Source organism: Centropristis striata, chromosome 18 (assembly GCF_030273125.1).
Source record: "Centropristis striata isolate RG_2023a ecotype Rhode Island chromosome 18, C.striata_1.0, whole genome shotgun sequence".
Classification (NCBI taxonomy): domain Eukaryota; kingdom Metazoa; phylum Chordata; class Actinopteri; order Perciformes; family Serranidae; genus Centropristis; species Centropristis striata.
This window is the reverse complement of record NC_081534.1, coordinates 2,131,873-2,153,531: the sequence shown is the minus strand read 5'-3', so window position 1 is coordinate 2,153,531 and position 21,659 is coordinate 2,131,873. Positions and strand designations below refer to the sequence as shown.

Below are 21,659 nucleotides of genomic sequence, written 5' to 3'. Positions count from 1 at the left end.
ATGCTGCTCCCCGAGCCCACCCCAGGAGCACCATGCCGTGGAACTTGTGATTGACAACTGGTTCTCGTTTATCTGTCTCGAAAACTATTGTGCATTTCAAAACAGGACATTTTAAGAGTGTACAGACACCTTATTTCGTGAGGATTATTCTATATACATGTATATACAAGTGCCATGGATGGTTTATAAGGCACAGGGCTTTCACCTACAAAATGTTAATAAAAAACAACAGGAAGAGATTCAAAATGACCACAAAGAAACAAAAGAGAAAAAAAAATACAGGGCATGCAAACCAGTGCAAAGAAGCACAAAGAGACTCACAATAACTATGAAAAGGGTTAAAAAAACCCTATAAAAACAAGAAACACAAAATGCTGACAAAGAGACACAAAGCAACTACAAAGATACTCAATTTGACCACAAACAGACTTAAAATGATGACAAAGAGACACAAAATTAAGACAAAGAGTCACAAAGTGATCAGAAAGAGACACAAAATGACCACAAAGAGATTTAAAATGACCAAAAAGAGCCACAGAATGCAGACAGAGACACAAAATGACCATAAACAGACACAGAATGGCCAAAAAGAGACATAAAGCACCTACAAGGAGACTTAAAATGACCACAAAGACACTTAAAATGACCAAAAAGAGCCACAAAATGCCAACAAAGAGACACAAAATGACCACAAAGAGACACAAAATGACCACAAAGAGACTTAAAATGACCACAAAGACACTTAAAATGACCAAAAAGAGCCACAAAATGACCACAAAGTGACACAAAGTGATGACACAGACAAATGACAAGAGGGAGACAGAAAGAGACTAGAAAAAGGGGCTAAATAACGAAAGTTATACAAAACAAACTACAAAGAGACACAAAGTTACAACAAAGAGACACAGTGCAACTCCAAAGAGACACAAAATGATTACAGAGAGACACAAAACTTATCTTAAGAAATATAAAGTATGTGTGACTTGGAAGGGTCTGTCCTGTGGCTGCAGCATAAAGCTGCCGTTACATTACGTTGGGCTGGAGATTGATTTGGCTATTTGCACGTACAAGAGTGAAGTGCAGCTATAAGCATGTTTTTGCAAACACAGCATAATGAGTGCATTACATAAGCAGCATAAAAGAGGTTTGAGCCTACCGTCATGAATCCATCCAGCAGGCCTGAGTCTGGTTTGGGCGGGGCTTGTAGCCGCTCCATTGACCACTTCTCGATGATTGACGACACCTGAGAGTTTTCTGTGTTGAGGATGCGGAACCCGGTCATGTTGACTCCACTGTAACGATACGGCTCCATGTCGAGGGCAAACAGGTCCTGGATGCATACAGATGATAATCTAAATGTGTTTGAGCTGCAGAAATAATTAATTTCTCGTGTTTACTGTACGCCTCCCATCTGTCCCGCATAATTAAGCGGTCATATGAGTGGCAGCTTTAGCGAGTGAGAGCACAAGGGTGCAGTTGAAGGTATTTCAGGAGTTATTTTATCTCATGCTGAGGCAGCAGCCTTGATGAAGGCAAGGCTTTCAAGGTTACCGGCGGCCTTTTTGGTGGACTGCCATCTATCATGTGGAAGTGAAAGGACAACCCAATCGTCCTGGATACAGCATGTCTGGCATCTCACCAGGCAGATGTCTTTGGGATGCAACAACACAGTTGACAGAGCAACAGCAGGTGATGGACGCAGAATGGGGGGTGCCACGGTCAATGTTTGCCGTCCTATTCCAAAGGCAGCGTGGATGGCTCGCGACCAGTATACAGCAGCTTTGGCCGGCGCAGTGGCCTCCAACCGGCCAAACGCCGGCTGATGTTAAAAGTAGGCATGTTTCCACCCCGACGAGCAGCAGCACGCCGCTTCCAAAGGCCTATAATCACTACTCTCTTTGCTTTCCCAATGACATACCTGCTGTCACTCACTCCCCTTTCATCTAGCCAGGTGCTTATGTGGACACACAGGGGGTAGTTACATGCCCCCGTCCACTGGTAAATGTCTTTTTTTAGGTCAGTTTTCTGCAACCTTTCCTTCACACTGTCCAATTGTGCTGCAAACAACACAGCACGCCATTTGTTTGTTAGCTATAATGGAGCGAATGGGTGACAGTTTCATCTGCTCAGGGCTATTATCTGAGCTCTCACTCTTCTGTTCTCCGGGCTCAGTGAAGATGTGCTGCTGTTCATCTGCAGCGTAGCAAGGAATCTTTGTAGTGGCTAGATCAAAGAACTTTGGAGAACTTCAATCGCTGCCGAAGTCAGAATAAAATATATCCAACTGCTTTTGTTTTCTACGCTCAGGGTTGTGGACAGCCACATGGGGCGAAGAGGCTAGTGCAGAATTTAGAGAATAAACTGAAGTTAAACTTTCACAACTGATACTTTACAATGCAAAGAGTGTATTTTTAATCAACTACATGACAATGAGTCATCTTTTTAAGGCAATCTATTTCTATCGGTGCATATTCAGGTTGCAGTTCAGGTTCATAAAAGGAAAATAATAGAATGTTTTCCTTTGAGTGGCTCCAGGTTGAGTCATATTTCATTTTTATTCTCAGAGAAGAAAAAAACACTTTCAGACACTTAGACAGATGGATGTATTTTTGCACTGTAAGAAGCCACGACAATAAAAAACAAACCACGTGCATTTCCATGAGGATAGTGCTGTAAAAAAAAAAAAAAGCCAACACTGTATATAATTGCATTTTGTAAACATAAAAAAGTGCCAGCGTACTCACCAGGGTAGTAAAAATATAATGGTAGTACTCTGTCATCATCCCCATGGCCAGGGCCTGCAGGGAGAAAATAACACTGGGTAGTAACTAAAATCAAAGATTTATGACTTAATGAGCTTAATACTCCATTCATTTAATTTTAATTCTTCATTTAGCTTTAATTTAACCTGTATAGTCTGACACTGACATATCCTCACTGGCCAGGAAGTCAGCTGATAAAAGAAACAGTTTCACATTTAGAGACCAACAGCTTGTCGAGGCCATTCTGACCTGGGGGGCCAGGAGGGGCTGGTGATTGATTAAAAGACACATTGACTTTCTATTACACTTACAGTCAGAAAACACTGAGCGGCCATAAAGACAAATATTGCAGTTAATGGAGAAAAATGTTCACTCCAACTTTAAAGGGATGGTTCAGGCTGTTTGAAGTAGAGTATTCTCTTCAGTAGATGGTGGTCAGCATGGCCCCAGTTTGGAGCAGCAGGCAGCTAATAAATGTATGTAATGTCTGTGAAAGGGGGCAGCAGCAAGATGTATTTTAGATGAATCAATATCAGTTTAAATGTACGCTATATTCATAACGTTTTCACCACTTTACTTTGCCGTCAGACAGTTTTGTTTTCGTGTATGCAGTAGTGATGCACGGGCCCCAGGCGGCAACCTCCGTGTCTGAGCAGGGAGGCAAACCAGGAAGTGCCTTAAGCTGCATTCTACCGAAAATTCCAGCAGGGGGCGCTGAGTTTGGCTGCAGAAAAATCTGCCCATTCATTTCAGTGCAAAATTTAAAAACTTCTCACTTGATTTATTACCTCAGAATTTTTTTTCAGGACAACACTATGGTATCAATCGCTAGTAAAAAATCTTCTTCAAGACAATCTGATGTTAATAGTATAAATAATGGCCCCATTTAGAAGAAAATAGAAGATAAAGAATCGCATGATTTGGGGCGGGGCTACCTTTGATTGACAGGTCACTAACAAGGCGAGCCGTCATCAGGAGAGAAGCAGAACAATGCGTATCCACGGCAACGTGTCAATAAAGTTATATATAACGTTATATAGATAGAAAAGTTGACATTTACTGATTTGATCTCATAACTTTGACCCTTTCACTGTATTTTCACTTAATGACAGTTTATTTGAACGTTTTGTTCATTAAATGTCTTGTTCAGTGTTTGGTTGGACTATCAGACACTCCAAGGAGTCGCTGCTCAGTTTTCTGAGGTAAGTAACGTACATTTTGTTTTTGTTTTTTTGCTAGCCAAAACTAACATCCCAGTTAATGCTAACATGAATTAGCAGCAGCTTCCTTTCAGTCAGGTTGAGGTGTAGAGAGGCTGTAGTCAGTGATCAGACACAACAAACCAAAATGAAAAGAGTTAAAAGAAAAGAAGGCGGAGCTGCTAAATCTCATGTTTGGGACAGTTTCTGTGAGGTAGTTAGTGCAGTAGACGACAGCAGCATTGGCTACTTGAAGTGATGAGCTATACAAGCATGAGGGCCACAAGACGTGTATTTAATAGCGGCAGGGCGGGGTGAGGCGGGTTTTGAAAATAGATGCGGTTGTGCAGGCGTGATGGAGCGGGTCAAATTATTAAATAAATGCTGGACCGTCGGTTGGAAAAAAAACCCGACCCGTGCATCACTAGTATGCAGGAGGAATGTTTTTTCAAAGCCACCAGACTCCATTAATAAAAACAGTAATTTTACCTGGCAGAGCACAGGTCTACCAAGCCTGTTCTCCTGTCAAAAAGGTCAATATAGGTCATGTGTACAGGCAGCGAAAAATTAGCAATATTAACATATTTCACCAACCGCTCTAATGTGCCCACTGGCATTTTGCTGACGTAGTAGCGATTGACGGTGAATCGAATTTAAAATTCGGTTTGAGGTGGGTGTGGATGTGTCAAACAAACGGCAGATTCTCACCCAGGACAGCTGGGTTCGCATCCCATATGAAAACAAAAGCAAACCATTTTTTAACTTAAGTTACGTTGTTTATGTAAGTTTTGTGAATTTATGTTTTTTACGTAACTTGCGTAACTTAACTTTGTATCTACTTCACTTCCGACATTTACGTAGATTTATTTATTGTTTAAACTGTCTTTCACGTCTTTTTGCCCTAAACCTAGATCAGTGGTTTTACAACATAAATCCACAGAAACTGCAGCCTTTTTAACAACTGCGGGCCGAACATGTGTGCTATTATAGAACGCGCTGCTGTAACGCATGATAGTTCTGATATAACGAACATTTAACTCAGTTAAAAATTGAATCTAATTCCTGTAGGATTCCCTTCATTTTCTCTCGTGTGTGACCAAAGTTGAATTACTTTTTATTTTATTGTTTTTCTCTCTTGTTCAATCTCTTCTTCTTCTACTGTTTACTGACGGATTAGCCTACAGCAACACATAACACTGCCATCTTCTGACCAAAGTACGCTACTGCAGCTTTGTTTATTCGCTCTAAGCCAGTTGATGGAAACGTTCCTTTAATTTTGCTTCAAAACTCAATTTGACTTTAAAACACGGTTACTGTCTCTATCTTGTTTGTTTGTGTTATTGTGTGACTTAAGTGAAACTTAACTAACTCTTGTAACCAAGTTACACAACAACACAAACAAACAAACTAACCAATTGAGGCAGCGAGATAGCAACTCCTGCATTCTGTGAGGTAAAAATAATGTGTTTTATTCCCAATGGAGTCTGGTGGCTTAAAAGAGAGCACAGAAAATGGCTTCATTTCCTTCAGCATAAATTTAAATGGGCTGTCTGACAGCAAATTAAAGGGGCGAAAATATTCTAAATATAGCTTACACTTAAACTGATAAAGATTTTTTAGCTCCTCTTTTTTTTTTAGCCGGCCTGCTTCTTTAAACTGGGGCATGCTGAGTGCCATCTACTGTAGGACATAAACTGACTAAGACTAAGTTCCTCATACAACCCCATTTAAAAACCCCATACCATCCCTTTAAGCCAACAGTATTGAATTGAGCTGTTGACATGCAGAATATGTTTTGTCGTGCCTACGAAGTATTCATCATCAATAATCATTCTCGTTGCTTCCCGTAGACTTGCACCATTATATGGGATTCAAGCAGTGTAATATCCTTCTGAGAAGACTCCAGTTCAATAAGAACCCCCACTATTCTCATAAATTATGTGCCTCTGTAAAATGAATTTAACATGCCTGTGAGCAGAATTAGACTTTCTAATTAAAAAACCTTTATTGTGCAATGGAGAGCTTCCATTATGACGGGTCAGTAGTAGAGATCTAATATTCTACCAAGAGATTAAAGATGCACGGAGCAGAAAGTAGGTATCTGAATCATTTGCATCACTGCTTAAAGAGAGAAAGAGTAATAAAAGGAGCACATACTATATGAGCTTATTGTTTTACTGAATATACATAATGAATAAACTATAAGTCATGTTTTGAGTACTGAGAATGGTTCTATAAGGGGAAGTTAAGGACATTTTGGGACTGCAGTTAAATCAGTCTTAATTTAATTCTGGAGAGGCTATAATAAAATCTCTCATTTCATTCACAAACGTAGCAGATTGTTCTATTAACATAACTGCCCGTATTGTTTGCATATTGAACCTAAAAGTGAATAGCATTGAACCCCAAAGGGCTCAATATTGAATAAATAAAAGACATAATGAAATAAATAATCAAGAGCAAATCTGATATGAGATATATAATGAACAACACTTTATTTAAATAATTGAAGAATTATTAAAACACAGCATATCAGCTGGAAATTATATTTCATAACGAAAAAATGAATAAAATTTAATAATTTTATGTTATTATTGATCATTTCAAAAGTCTGCTTTTTCATATTTGAATTTTTCCCTCATTAAACTTTTGAAGCTTGATTTTATAATGTAATTTTTTACATTCCAATCATGTTCCCCAGAATAACTTTAACGTTGTTGTTGTTGTTGTTGTTGTTGCCCCGGGGATGCTTGTTTAATAAATCTGGGGCATGTTCAATCTGTGTGCCGTGTTACTACAGTTTCTAGGTTAAATGAGATATCGACTCAAAACGGTGTTAAATGGTGTAAAACAGACTTTGGGGTACATTTTCTTCATTTAGTGGGTCCGTCAGAGGTGCTCCCTAATCAGCAGTGATGTGTATGTAAATGTAATTTAAGAGGCAGCGTGCTTGCATACACAACAGGCTACACCTTCACTGCAAAAAAGGTGTTTAGTCTAAAAACAAGATAAAAACACTAAATCTGAGGGAAATGATCTTGCTGCATGGACAGATAATTTACCTTGACAAGATTTCTTAAATTAAGATTGTTAAAATCTAGAAATAAGCATGTATTGTATGAACGCTTAAAATAGGAAATAGCTCTTATAACAAGATAAATAATGTAACACTTCTAAATTTAAAGTTTTTTTTTATCTTGGTAAGAAACAAATAATTGTCAGTGCACTCTGCTCGGGCCAGTTCAGCTTTAATTTATCTTGTTTTAAGAGTTAATTTGTTATTTTAAGTGTTCAACATGCTTATTTCTAGATTTAATTATCTTAATTTAAGAAATCTTGTCAAGTGAAATTATCTGTCCATGCAGCAAGATCATTTCCCTCAGATTTACTGTTTGATCTTGTTTTTAGACACAACTTTTTGCAGTGTTCTCAGTTCAAATAGATGTTTTGCCACCAATCCTCGAGGCTGGAGAATCTTTAGAGGCACGTGATTGGTCCAAAGGTGAGAGGGCAAGTGAAATAAAAACTCTTTGTCTTTTGAATTGAACTCTTTGTTAAATGCTGTTGTTATAGGATTTTTAATAATTTAATATTATTTCATAATACAGTAACGAGCTGACGTTTAACAGGGCTGATTACAATGCATCAACACATTTATAATTCACATGCTATTAGATTTAGAGATTTGGTGAACTGTAAAACTACAGAATTCATAAAGTTAAAAAAAAAGATCTTCATCCAAAACTTATGCATGTCTACAAAAATAAAGATTTGAACACATTTAAAACAAGGATGTATGAGGGTCAAGGAATTAATTTGTAGAAAAGTTTTTAAAAGGAAAAGAAAATGTCTAAAACACAACAGATTTAGAAAAATATTAAAAAACAACATTAACATTAATCACTCTGGAGCATCATAAATAGTATGTGCAATGAAGTAAAATAAACAAAAAAATAAATAAAAAACTAAACCAATAAAGATAACTTATACTTTTTAAAATATATTTTACAAAGTGCATTAAAAGTATTATGATTATGTATTTAAATTACGATTAAAAACATTTATATAATAATTATTTATATATATATATATGTATATATATATATATATATATATATATATATATATATATATAATAATTATTATATAAATGAATAAACTGATGTATATTGGTACTGATTTGCTGATTATTAATTCATTTTTTTTCATAAAACATTAATCACTCACGAGCGTCATAAATAGTCTCCCAGTTGTGGTATGTGCAATGAAGTAAAATAAACAAAAAAATAAATAAACTAATAAAGATAATTTACTTTTAATTTACTTATAATTTTACAGTGTATTAAAACTATTATGATTATGTATTTAAATTACTATTAAAAACATTTGTACAATTATGATACAATATGTTTGTATCTGTATATATATAAACTGATAAACTGATTTATATTGGTACTGATTTGCTGATTATTAATTCATTTTTTTCTCCGTATAACATTAATCACAGTGGAGCGTCATAAATAGTCCCCCAGGTGTGGTATGTGCAATGAAGTAAAATAAACTCTGATGGCTCATTAAGCCGAGTCGGTACCTGCTTTAGGATCCAGGCCGCCATCTCATGTCCGCAATCAAAGATGACATGGAACTCTTTTGCTTTCTTCATCTCCTTCAGAAGTGGCTTGGCATCCTTGGTCTCTGTGGGCAGCTGTCGGATCTTCAAACGAATGTTATATCGTGATGGTGCCTTGATCAGCTCCTGCAGTCGAATGAGACCTGCAGACAAAGAGGACACATATAGCGTGAAAAAAGGAATTTTTTAAAGCTGCATCTACATGGCGTGTTTGATCTGCTGCCATTCTGAAGTATCTCCGATGGTGAGGAGGCCACAAAAAACACAACTGGATTCAGGTTTTCTCAGCAGAAAAAAAAAAAAGGCTCATATGCATGCCTTCCTAATCCACAGTCTATTGATCCTCCTACTCATGCTTGGCAAGCAAAACAGGCTGCTACAGACCTATCAAGAGAATTTAACACCAACCCAGCACATTGCACTCTTTTATACCAAAAGCACAAAATGGAAAGAGCCTCGATCTGCGCCCTCCTACTGAAACTTCCAATCCCACAGAAGCCTCCAAAATGTTGATTCGCTCTCGTCTTCCATGATGCCGTACAGCAGCATGGAATAGCTTCAATTTTACCCTGATGGAAAGCTGCGGCCAATCCTGCCTCTCTGCTCTCTCTCGCACACACTTCAGATGTGCTCTGATGAGAGAGGCTCTGTTTGCCCGGCTTGTACTTGCCCCTAGGGAGCCTGACGCCACCGTCACATATTGAGCTACAATCTTCACCTTTCATTTCTCGGCCACACACTCAGGTAGAAAGCTCTCCGGGAGATACTGCGATGAGATTACAATGAGTTTCTCCCTCAGTAAAGAACTTCAGAGTGCAGGGATGAAAGAGGCTGGATTGATGGGAGAGATGATTACTTGTCATGGGTATAAAAATGGATGGAGCAGCGAGGATAGTTTGAGAGGGAACTGGAGAGAGATAGGATTTTTTTTTTTTTTTTTTTTCGTGGAACCACTTTAAGATAGCTCAGCCTATTTTTTATTTTGAAATGAAGTGCTGTGTGAGCAGTTTAATGGTCTTACTGTGAGTGGGGCTGGGTCTCCCTGAGGCCTATAGAAAGATTGGTGTGAAATAGGAACATGCAGGTCTTGTTGTGAGAGGCACCATTGTGGGGAGGAGTACCCAACCACCTAGAGCTTTCCTCAGGTAATCCCAATAGATCCCTACTCTAGGGCATGTCCGCGTCTCCCTGTTTTTGTTCGTACCGACACTTTGGGAGGTGTTAAGCAAAAGAAAAAAAACCTGTCAAGGGAGCTCAACGTTTGGGAAACACTGTCAGTGTAGATGTTTGTGGGCTCTGGCTAATGCCTTCAGACTTTCCCCCTGGATCTTCTAACGGCTGTGTGTGAATATTTTATCCCCTCCGATAGTTTTTCCTGCCAGCCGTCAGATAGGCTCCAATCAGCAGTGCGGGGCCCTGGAGCATGAAGCTGTGTGATTACAGCCTGGGACCAGGTGGAAGCGGTGGGGGGAAAGCAACGCGGCTATGCAGCTGTCACACTTTTCAGGGCGTCAGGTGTGTTACAGCAGAAATGCTCCGCAGAGGAGGCCCCGACAGAGAGAGAGAGAGAGAGAGAGAGAGGCGAGAGGTCACCTTTTGGCATCTCACTGGGGCAGTTTTGCTGGAGAATGAGGGTGTTAACGTACCGAGCTCCGAGGCAGAGAAGCGAAGGGAGGTCAAGGAGATGAGTTAGAATAATGTGGCAAGTGGGACAAGTCATTGGGATTTTGTCAGAGAGTAGCGTACGGGTGCTAGTACGCTGCAGGATCGGCTGCTTCTGGAAATCCCAAGGCGGTTCCATTCCCAGACTTGTCACACACATGGAAGGACGTCTGGTGAGGACCCCTCGGTGTCACTTTCTGACACGCTGCAGCCTGTCACGTTGAACTGTAACGCTCCACTATGGTCACAGTAGGGCTGGGTGATATATATCGATATAAAAAATATATCATCAAGTTATTTCTTTGTTTTCCAAATATTTTTTCTATTGAAACTGTGTCCAGGAATAACATTTAGAAGTAGTTTTACGTTTTTTCCCAACCTTAACAATGTAGTAGGGCTGGGCGATATATATCGATATAAAAAATATATCAATATATTTTTAAATATGATGAGGAATTAGATCATATCGTATATATCGATACAGTTTTTGAACTGTAACGCTCCACTATGGTCACAGTAGGGCTGGGCGATATATCGATATAAAAAATATATCATCAAGTAATTTATTTGTTTTCCAAATATTTTATCTATTGAAACTGTGTCCAGGAATAACATATAGAAGTAGTTTTATGTTATTTCCCAACCTTAACAATGTGGTAGGGCTGGGCGATATATCGATATAAAAAATGTATCGATATATTTTTAAATATGATGAGGAATTAGATCATATCGTATATATCGATATAGTTCTTTTTTTTTTATTCTTTATAGATAATTGCTGCCCTTCCCTCTTCGGAATCTAAAGTTTCTTAAGTTTTAAGTTAGCAAGTAAACTAATGAGTAAATACGCCACATTCAAGCTTCATATAACCTCCAGAATTGCATCCAGTCATTTCTTTTTTTTCTCCAAATATTTTATCTATTTAAACTGTGTCCAGGAATAACATATAGAAGTAGTTTCATTTTAACCCAGGTCCTGACCTTATTACCAACCTTAACCATGTAATATGGCTGGGCGATATATCGATATATTTTTTAATGTGATAAGGAATTAGATCATATCGTATATATCGATATAGTTCTTTAAAAAAAAAATCTTCATATATAAATGCTGCCCTTACTAGAGTTTGTCATATTTAGTTCTTTTGTAATGCTCGTTATTCTTTTCTCATATAAGTATATTTATTTCAGAGGCTATTTTTATTTAAGATATTTTTTTATTTAAATGTGCACTTAATGGAGCTTTGATTTTAAGTATATGGTACTCTTGTTGTTATACAGTATTTATGTTCACTTAAATAAACGGTTTCAATAAAACTACTTGTGACATGTCATATTTGACTTTGACTGAACATTTGCTCTCACTTTGCGATAAAAATATCGGTATATAAATCGTATATCGATATTCAGCCTAAATATATCAGGATATGACTTTTGGTCAATATCGCCCAGCCCTAGGTCACAGTGGAACTTGTGGTTAAACTATTTGGTTATGTTGAGGGGAAAAAACTACTTGGTTAAGGTTATAAAAAAGAACCTGGTTGGACTTATAATAAATAAATTTGTGTAAAGTGTGGGAAAAAGTGTAAATATGTAAATATATCCTACTGCTCCTTCTTGGTTACATTATATTACTGTGGCGCCAAATATCAACGTTTTTTATGAAAACATGCAGACGCTCTAAACAAATTGCGATTTGAATTGCCAGAGTCACTATTGCATGACTCCTTGTGGTGGAGCTTATTAAATGAGGGTAAAAAAGAAGAAACTCAAAAGAGGGAAAGAAGAAGCAGAGAAGAAGAAGAAGAAGACCTCAAGCAAAGAAAACATGCAACCTTTTAAAAGCTTGAATAAATTCCCTGACAGTAAATACAGTGCGCTATATAGGAAATAGAGTGTGATTTCAGACACAGCCCATGATTGTCTAAATTGATTTTCTGTGTTTGTCTCCAATCTTAATTGAAGTTAATGTTCAATCACGTATTCTGTGAGCTGTTACACCACACAGTCAATAAAGCATTAAACACTGACTGGCAGAAAAATGTTGCAACCAAGTTTTGGATGATTTTTTCTCCTGTTTTTGTTCTCTTTCATATCAATGTTGGCAATTTTATTATATTTTTTGTTTATGCTCATTTTCGGTTCATGCTCGTGTTTGGCTGAGTGCTTTTCTCTAAACTTAATTTACATCTATTGAACATTTTTTGGGATTGATAGCACATGTTTCAACCAGTGTGTTTTAAAGTGTGTGTTCATCTTAATTGACAAATTATGTGAAGCTGACAACAATGTAGTGAATAAACACATAATTCCTGCTTTTTGCAGTTTTGGCGGCTTAGATATCATGATGTTTCATGGACAGTGAATTATATTTTAAGTACAATTTTAAGTACTTGTTTCAAGTTTTAACATGAAAAAATATGATCAATTTAAAACAATTACTCAATTCAGTAAAATGCTACTTACATAAATGCATTAAAAATAATCATGCAATAATATATTAAGTGTATATATATATGTAACAATCTAAATGGGTCCATTTTGCATAACAAGTGCTTTTAGTTTAAATACTTGAAGTACATTTTGATTCTGATACTTTTGTGCTTTTAGTATGTTTAGTTTTATTTATCCAAATAATTCTGATATTTTTTAAGCTGACTATATTTCTGGAAGTTAAGCAAAATCATTTTTTACAATATGTAACATGTTTTATAAAAGAGTGTAGATAAATCAGAAAGCTAAGCAGTGTTATGTTTGCAAGTACCTTAGCTTGCTAACACATAGCTAACGTTAGCTTCTCCTCTCTGGTAGACAGGGACAGGGTGCTACAATAACCCTTTGATTTGCTTAAATCTAATGGTATTAGGGTAGATTTGAGCATTCTGGTCGCGTTTCAGCCCTTGGTTAGTTATTGCGGTGCTGTAATTTTATGCAACAGATAGAGATACTGAAAGAAGCATCACACTATTAGTCGTCCAAAGAAACAGAAATGGGTTTAAATATCTATTTAGTGGCACAATTTAGGATGTCAACTACAAGACAATATTCATTTGCTCAGAGTTGGGAGTGAATTCATTATAAAAGCTGTCTAAAATCTAAACCTCCTCTCAACTCTGTCTAATTTACCTACATTAAGCTGTCAACCGCATCATGCCAAATAGCTCATAAATTGCGAATGAGCATTTGAATATTGTTGTCTTCTCTGGAGCGATTACACTTTAAAAATATCACTGCGCTCCAGCAAAAATACGACTCGTCTTTTTAAAATGCACATTATGAGGCACTCCACAGAAGCACATGATAGACAAAGTGGCTCACAGACACATGTGATAGCCACCCTCAGAGATCAAGTGTCTCTGTGTGTTATTAATGTCGGTTGTCAGCCTCCACATACTACAGTTCTGCATGGCATTAATCTGAAGAGACATTGGGTCATTCTGGGTAATGTGGTTCTCTTTTTTTCTATGTTGCTGCTCACTCTCCTGGAAGACTGACATGGGCAGCACCTGCAGGACTGAAGCAGAACAGTAAGCTATTGATTTCTGAATTAACTTGACAGGTTACAAAGCACTCAGTGAACTCTGAGCGCTCACTGCTGCTTTCTGTAGCTCACCTGGTACCTCGTGTTCTTCTGGACATTTTAAGGTGTAAATGCTGCAGGTTTTAAACAGGCGGTAACCTCCGGGTCTGAGCAGGGAGGCAAACCAGGAAGTGCCTTAGCTGCATTCTACCGAAAATTCCAGCAGGGGGCGCTAAGTGTGGCTGCAGAAGCATTTGGGTCCATTCATTTCAATACAAAATGAGAAAAATTCTCAAAAAACACTATGGTCTCAATCGCTAGTAAAAAATCTTCTTCAAGACAATCTGATGTTAAAAGTATAAATAATGGCCCCATTTAGAAGAAAATAGAAAATAAAGAATCGTATGATTTGGGGCGGGGCTACCTTTGATTGACAGGTCACTAACAAGGCGAGCCGTCATCAGGAGAGAAGCAGAACAATGCGTATCCATGGCAACGCTTCAATAAAGTTATATATAACGTTATATAGATATAAAAAAGGACGTTTAGCGGTTTGGTCTCATAACTTTGACCCTTTCACTGTATTTTCACTTAATGACAGTTTATTTGAACGTTTTGTTCAGTAAATGTCTTGTTCAGTTTTTGGTTGGACTAACAGACACTCCAAGGAGTCGCTGCTCAGTTTTCTAAGGTAAGTAACAAACTTTTTTGTGTTTGTTTTTTGCTAGCCAAAACGAACGTCCCAATTAATGCTAACATGAATTAGCAGCGACTTCTCTCGAGTGTAACGCTGAACTCGAGGCTTCCAACGGGCCACAAACCAATGGGTGACGTCATGGTGACTATTCCATTATTTATATCCAGTCTATGGTTTTAAAACACTGTCACATACACGCCATGCAGAGCAAAAGCAGAGAGATTAGGACAGACACCGACTGTACCTGTACCTGTGCTGTCGTCGTACACCACGGTGACGGTCCTCCACTTGAAGAAGTGCACCAGGTCAAGGATGGCTCTGCTGAGGGAGGAGAAGTCAGGGTACAGGCTGACATAGTACGAGTCCCTGTTGTCGGAGACTTGATGCTTCCACTTGGTCTGGATGTGGGGCACTCCCAAAGCATTGCAGATGGATTGGACTGCGTTGGCCGACGAGCTGTGTGAGGGGCCAAAAATGGCCGCCACCCCGAGGGAAAGCTGATCACATGCTGGTAGGATAACAAGAGAAAGAAGCAACAAATTAGTTTTATTTTGTATTTCCATTTTTGCACACATACACCAGCACAAAATGGAGCCAACATGGAAGTGCCAAAAGCTGCAAATGGCCACTTTTGTATTGTTCCAAAGCAAGTCAATCGCCATAGACCCCCGATGTTAAAACCCCCGACTTTACAGCAGAGATAAACATGTTTACAGCCTGCTTTAAAAAGCGGTTCTGGTCTCAATAGCTAATTTCCCAGTTCATTGATTTTATACTATCCCGCTGATCTATAGGTGGCTGAATGGGCCCAGCCAGAAGAAGACCTCTAGCAAGGGAAACATGAGTATAAAAATGCAAGACTGAACAAATCTTTGTTTATGTAGCAAACTATTTATCAATTTAACATCTTGCTGCTGTAGACAGTTCAGCCTGTATTTGTGTTCGGTTGGTGTCAGACTTCTACCCTATACTATCTCTGTATAGTTCATAATCCTGAATAAATTCCCTGACAGTAAATACAGTGCACGATATAGGAAATAGAGTGTGATTTCAGGCGCAGCCCATGATTGTCTAAATTGATTTTCTGTGTTTGTCTCCAGTCTTTGGAAGTTAATGTTCAATTCACAAATTCTGTGAGCCGTTACACCACACAGTCAATAAAGCATTAAAATTTGACTGACAGAAACTGACTGTTTTTTGTAATCTTTCATAAAAAGAGGCATTTTTATTACTTTTTTGATTATGCTCATTTTAGGTTCATGCTTGTGTTTTGGGTTTCTACTAGAACATGTTTATATGCTTTAAAAACACATTCATTTTCTCATACTGTGTTCCTGAATATATCTATATTCACCCTCTGTCTGAAATACTATGTCTCTTTAAAGGTTCTTTACAAAATAAAAACACTTCTTACATAAAAGCATCATTACAAATGATCTGATAATATGATTAGAACATATGAAACAATCAGAGTGGGTCCATTCTGCATAACGAGTACTTTTACTTTTGATACTTTAAGTACATTTTGATGCTGATACTTTTCTACTTTTACTTCAGTAAGTTTTGAATACAGGACTTTTACTTGTAGTGGAGCAATTTCACAGTGTGGTATTAGTACTTTTACTGAAGTAAGTGATCTGAATACTTCTTCCACGTCTGAGAAGTATAAAGTTACAAATGTGGAAGTACCTCGAAGTTGTACTTAAGTACCTGAGTAAATGTACTTAGTTACATTCCACCATAGGAGCCATATAACAAATCAATGAAATGCTGCAACTACAAAGATCTAGACCAGCTATTCTCAACCTTGGGGTCCCGACCCCAATTGGGGTCCCGAGATGATTTCTGGGGGTCGCCAAATCATTTTGGAAGTCAGCTCTGTCTCCACTGTGTTAAAGTGTTCATGTGTTTTAGTCTTTTTGGTAATTTAATGTCTTTTTTTTGTCATTTTGTGATGTTTTTTTTGTCATTTTGTCTCTTTTTTGGTAATTTTGTGTCTTTCTTTGGTCAATTTGTTTCTTTCTTTGGCCATTTTGTGTGGTTTTTTTTGTAATTTTGTGTGTTTTTTGGTAATTTTGTGTCTTTTTTGGTCATTTTGTTTCTTTTTTGGGTGATCTGAACTGTGCGTGTGAGCGGGGGTTGCGGACAACATGTATATTAAATTGGGGGTTGCGACTCAAAAAGGTTGAGAACTACTGATCTAGACAATGAAAATAAAACAAGCCCCTACGGTTCGTTTCTGCTAAATCTCCTCTCTCACCTTTCCTTGAGGCCTCAAAGCTGTCGAAGATGTTTATTCTCTGGATGTCATAAGTGAGCGTGGTGTTGGGGAGCAAGGTGCGGTTCCTGTTGATTGTGTTCAAGGCAAATTTAAAGGCTAGTTCCTCTGCTCCGGAAGGGCCGCTCTCAATGGATTCAAATATTCCTCCTGAAGAAGAAGAAAAGAAAAAGACAGATGAGAACAAAACCTGTGAAAAGCCACTTCCCTCTCGCCGTAATTGCAGCAGATTCCTGAACACAATTGACATTCAAGTAAATGATCAATATGATGCAATTACGGCTTGAGCGCAGCTTTCATTTTTAACACCGATGCTATTGTGCCGGGTGCTTTACACAGTTCTGTCAGACGCTGGAACAGATTCACAGGGTTTATTGTGCGTTGTGATCGCAGCTGATTTGCATTCTGTGGCAGTTGTTGCTGTAATTATGGGCAATTAGTTACATTGGAAGGTGAGTTCAGGGGTGAGTGCCCTTCTTTAACTCCCTCGTTCAGCCTTGACAGAAGGGTTCACTCTTCCACTTTGTCCCATTGATTTCAGTGATTCTCAAATGAGAGGAGAGAAACGAGAGCACAGAGAGCGGGAAAAAACGAGGGCGAAAAGACAAAAAGGTAGAGGAAAGGAGAAAAAGAGCCATGGGAGGAATCAGTAAGATATTTAAAGTTGTGTAGAAAGAAGGGCACAGCAGACAGACAGGAGAATGCAAATCAAATCTGAAATGAAGATTAAACATCAGGAAGCTTTTAATTACGCTCATTAAATACAAATCGACTCAGAAGTTCAAATGATTATCTCTGCATCCTATGTGACTGTTACTTTGGTTGATTTTTAATGGGTGAGCGTCCTGATGGGAGTTTCATGCTGTGCCCGCCTGGGAAATCTTGTTACCTTTTGGATATATGTGAATCACACCTCGAGATGCTCATTAATTGTCAAAGTAAAAGCTTCAACACAAAAATAAACAATAGACGCTGTTTCACCACGCCGCACGAGCCAGACAATATAATTACCGCAGCAAAGTAAGGTGTTGTCAACTTAAAACAGCTCCCTTCACACTTGTCAATTATTATGAGCCAAACAAAAACCGTTAAGGCTCCAGATGGTCCGTCAATGTGGTTCAGAATCCCAAACAAAGGGAGGCAATGTTTCAACCAACCCGCAACAAATGTGTCTCATTTCAACATTATGTCGGGACATAATTTACCTGCATTTATTTGACAATCGACAAAAATGCACGTCAGTTCATTTGACCCCAACACACATAGACATAATGCAGTGACAGTCAAATACAATCTTTAAAACAATCTACTTATTTAGTGCAATATAATAAGTACAACAGATAATTCATGGATGGTAAGAGCTGCACTGTCAAAAAGAAACTGTAGTTTTTACGGTAAAAACCGGCAGCTGTGGTTGCCAGAACTTTACCGTGATAAATACGCTGTAACTTTTTCTAATTTTACGGTAAAATGATATGATATGATAGCACTGTTTTTTCACATAAAAAAAAAAGTTTTTCCATCAAAAGAAACGCTGTTCTGCCACATAATTGACAAGAAAACACTATACAAATGCTGCATATATTAAAGATTTTACCATTAAATATTGCTGTATATTTCTGCTAGAGATATGGTGTTTAGTACATTTAACAGTGAGAAAAAGTATTTTTACAAAAAAGAAATGCAAAAATTAAAGTGATGGCTTGTATATACACTATATTACAGTATATTTTTGTTACAAACACGGTGCCAGTGTATTTGTCTTTTTGGTCATTTTGTTTCCTTTTTTTGGTCATTTTGTGTCTTTTTTTGTCATTTTGTGTTTTTTGGGGAATTTTGTTTCTTTTTGGGGTCATTTTGTGTCTTTTTAGTTCAATTTGTGTCTTTTTTTGGTCATTTTGTGTCTTTTTTGGTCATTTTGTGTCTTTTTTAGTCATTTTGTTTCTTTTTTTGGGTGATGTGAACTGTGAGTGTGAGATTGTGTTCAGTGAGCGGGGGTCGCGGACAACATGCATGTTAAATTGGGGGTCACGACTCAAAAAGGTTGAGAACTACTGCTCTAGCCAACCCTTAACGGACTTTATCAGTACTTATACCTACTACATCACTTTGATTCCTGCTTCACTCATCATCATCATAATCCGTAGCCAAGTGGCAGTAGGTGCACTACGATGTTTTTCACCAGTTCTTTCCATTTTAATCGATCTTCTGCAGTTCTCATTGCATTATATGGTGTCATATACGATTTCATCCTGCGATGTAATGGAGGACGCGGTTGGTCGACGCGGTTGTACGACCCATCCGGTATGAAGTTGTCTGGTGTAATCATCATAGACGAGATAACCTGGTGGTGCCCGTCTCGTCTCCAGATGTGGACGGCCGCTGGCTCTTGATGAGCTCATCTGCACTTTCACAGGTCTTATTTTTTCGTCCTGCTGGGTGTCCACCCACCCTCCTCATCAAGTTAAACCTGATAGGTCTGACTGTTTAGTCGCCGACAACTAGACAAGCTATGCAAGGCAAGGACGCTTACTGGGGCTTTCCACCGGGCGTTTGAAGGCCGCGGAACGGCAGCGTAGTGAGCCAGCCGTATACATGCGAGATAAAGAGAACACGCGATAATCCTGAACGTACGGGAGATCGCAAGATCCCGTGATAAACTGTGTATAAAGTAAACAACAACAACAAACTATTCTATAGATGTTCTACACCTTTGTATTTGTTTTGTTTAAATTTTGTTTGTATTTTTTTATTTTCATCTAGCTATGTAATTTAAGTAAAGTATAGTTACTTATAGGTTTAAGAGGGAGGGTCGCGTATATAAGCCCTTTGGGCTTTTTGATCTTTCCTGCATTTTCTTTTACTGTTTCTTGTACTGTTATTTCCTAACGATTGTATGTTTTTTAAGTGCAAACAACAATAAATAAAAAAAAAAAAAAAAATAAATAAACAGCTTACTTTAGTTCTCCGACGTGGAAGATCTGTTGATCTGACCATCTATCCTTATAAAAATAATATGTTATGTCATAAATGATTATATGCTGTTCCACTTCAACAATCAGTCTCTCGTCGTCCGTGTCTCGACCCTCTGAGACCCTTTGATTGATTGATTGATTGATTGATTGATTGATTGATTGATTGATTGATTGATTGATCGTAATGTTGATGTGAAGTAGTTTTAGGCTGCATAAACTGCGTTTTGTGTTTTATTTTTGAAAGGGGCCAGAAGTTTATTACGTTGATTCTGTGTCGGATTTGTTAAACCAGACAAATGAGCTGATGTCTGTTCTACTCTCACTCTATTTCTATGGTCTGGACTGAACTTCATTTCAAGTGTAAATGGGGTCAGTGAGATTGATGACGGTATTTCCACCCATCCATCATTAGAAAGATGTTGTAGGTGGTGCAATACGCCGGAGTATGTTCCATGTTACACTTTCAAAGAGAATATTTCGATGTCCAACAGCTGAAACAGCTGTAGGGTCATGCAACTCCTTTCAACCTTCAAAATAAACATATATATATATTTATTTAAACGTTACGAAAGCTGGTACACCTTTGAGGATGGACTAAATCCTGAGAAAGCTTTACAGAAATCAAACTTAAAAGAGAGTCGATGGTAGTGGGGGGGGTGGAGGGGGGACTGGGGAGATGAAAGGGGGTTGTGAGAGCGGCTCTGAGAAAAACTCTCCGAGTGGAGAGCAGAGTTCACTAGTCCATCCATCCTCTCCGAGGACAGGGAGTCGGTTTGACGAAATCCAAACTGAGAAAAAGTTTAAAGCCTGTTTATCGATTCAATTACAGAGCGAGCGGGGGGAAAAGGGAGAAAAAGACAGAGAGAGTGACGCATTTATTTTAAAAGAGCGAAGAAAGAGCGAGAGCTGTACAGTAACTGACACGCTGGCTATAAATAGCGTCTGGCCGTGGCGGGGAGTGATAGAAAAGGAGTGCAGGAGGGCAAAGAAGATGTCATTAACTTGAGCTTTATCATTGTCACCATGGCACACCCATATGTTGTGCCTCCTTACTTTATGGTAGGGTATTTTCTGTTATATATAGTGCAGCAGAGAATTGAAAAGCGGAGAGGTAAAGGGGAACAGATGCTGCAGTGGAGTAAACCTTAAAAAGGCCATTTGGGCATGTTTTGTGCTTCACTGTCACTGTCTGTGATAATAATGAGCTTCTCACACGTTAGTCCTCCTGCTGCACAGCAATGTGATGTTAACATGCTGCTATTCATGGCATTTCATTTCACTGAAATTGCACATTAATCTGCAAAGGAACGAAAACCCGAGAATCACCATTAAAGATGATTGGAATCATGTCAGTCCGACCTAATAGATAATTATTACACTCTTGCCCTGAGGGAGCAGACGGAGCTCCACTGGCCTGTTCAACGAGTTTGAAAATGAACATAAGGGTATTAAGTTATGCTCATCGGATTTCTTTGGCACACTGTATGGCTTGGACATGCCGCTTCAAAACCAATCATATACCTCTGAGAAACGCTGGGGAGCAGGAACATTAAATTAAGTCCACAAAGGGTTACATTTAATATCTCCGAGGAGATTTCAAGCATTACATTACAGAAAATATTACAATAAAAAATATTGTTTGATTTAATGCTCCTTGGAATGTAGTTTGTTACTTAAGAATGTCTCCTCGTGGCTTCCTTTATCACACCCATGCCTATAATGAATTATAAACGTACTTATAATGCATTTTATTCTGCTTATAGGACCGTATATCATATATTTAGGCACTCATAAATGCTTTTTAACAATCATAAACAGAATATAAAGCATCTTACAATGACTTATGTGTTCAAGTATCATTATAATTGTTGATTTTTCACCTTTTTTTGCAAGGATTATACTGTGTAAGAACTGCCATAGGTGTGATTCACTATAT

At 38.2% G+C, this 21,659-nt stretch overlaps 1 protein-coding gene across 2 annotated transcripts in view; it reads right to left on the bottom strand.

The window, feature by feature from the left end:
* Nucleotides 1-21,659, bottom strand: part of LOC131990630 (glutamate receptor ionotropic, kainate 2-like) — a 110,519-nt gene that overhangs the window by 59,863 nt on the left and 28,997 nt on the right. The window contains exons 2-6 of one of the 2 annotated variants that reach the window (XM_059355708.1): nt 16,731-16,898; nt 14,715-14,978; nt 8,553-8,734; nt 2,745-2,798; nt 1,157-1,330 (exon numbers count right to left, since the gene is read on the bottom strand). In XM_059355708.1, the coding sequence (XP_059211691.1) occupies nt 1,157-1,330; nt 2,745-2,798; nt 8,553-8,734; nt 14,715-14,978; nt 16,731-16,898 (842 nt within the window). The remainder of the gene's footprint in view (nt 1-1,156; nt 1,331-2,744; nt 2,799-8,552; nt 8,735-14,714; nt 14,979-16,730; nt 16,899-21,659) is intronic. The other variant, XM_059355709.1, reaches the window with a different exon arrangement.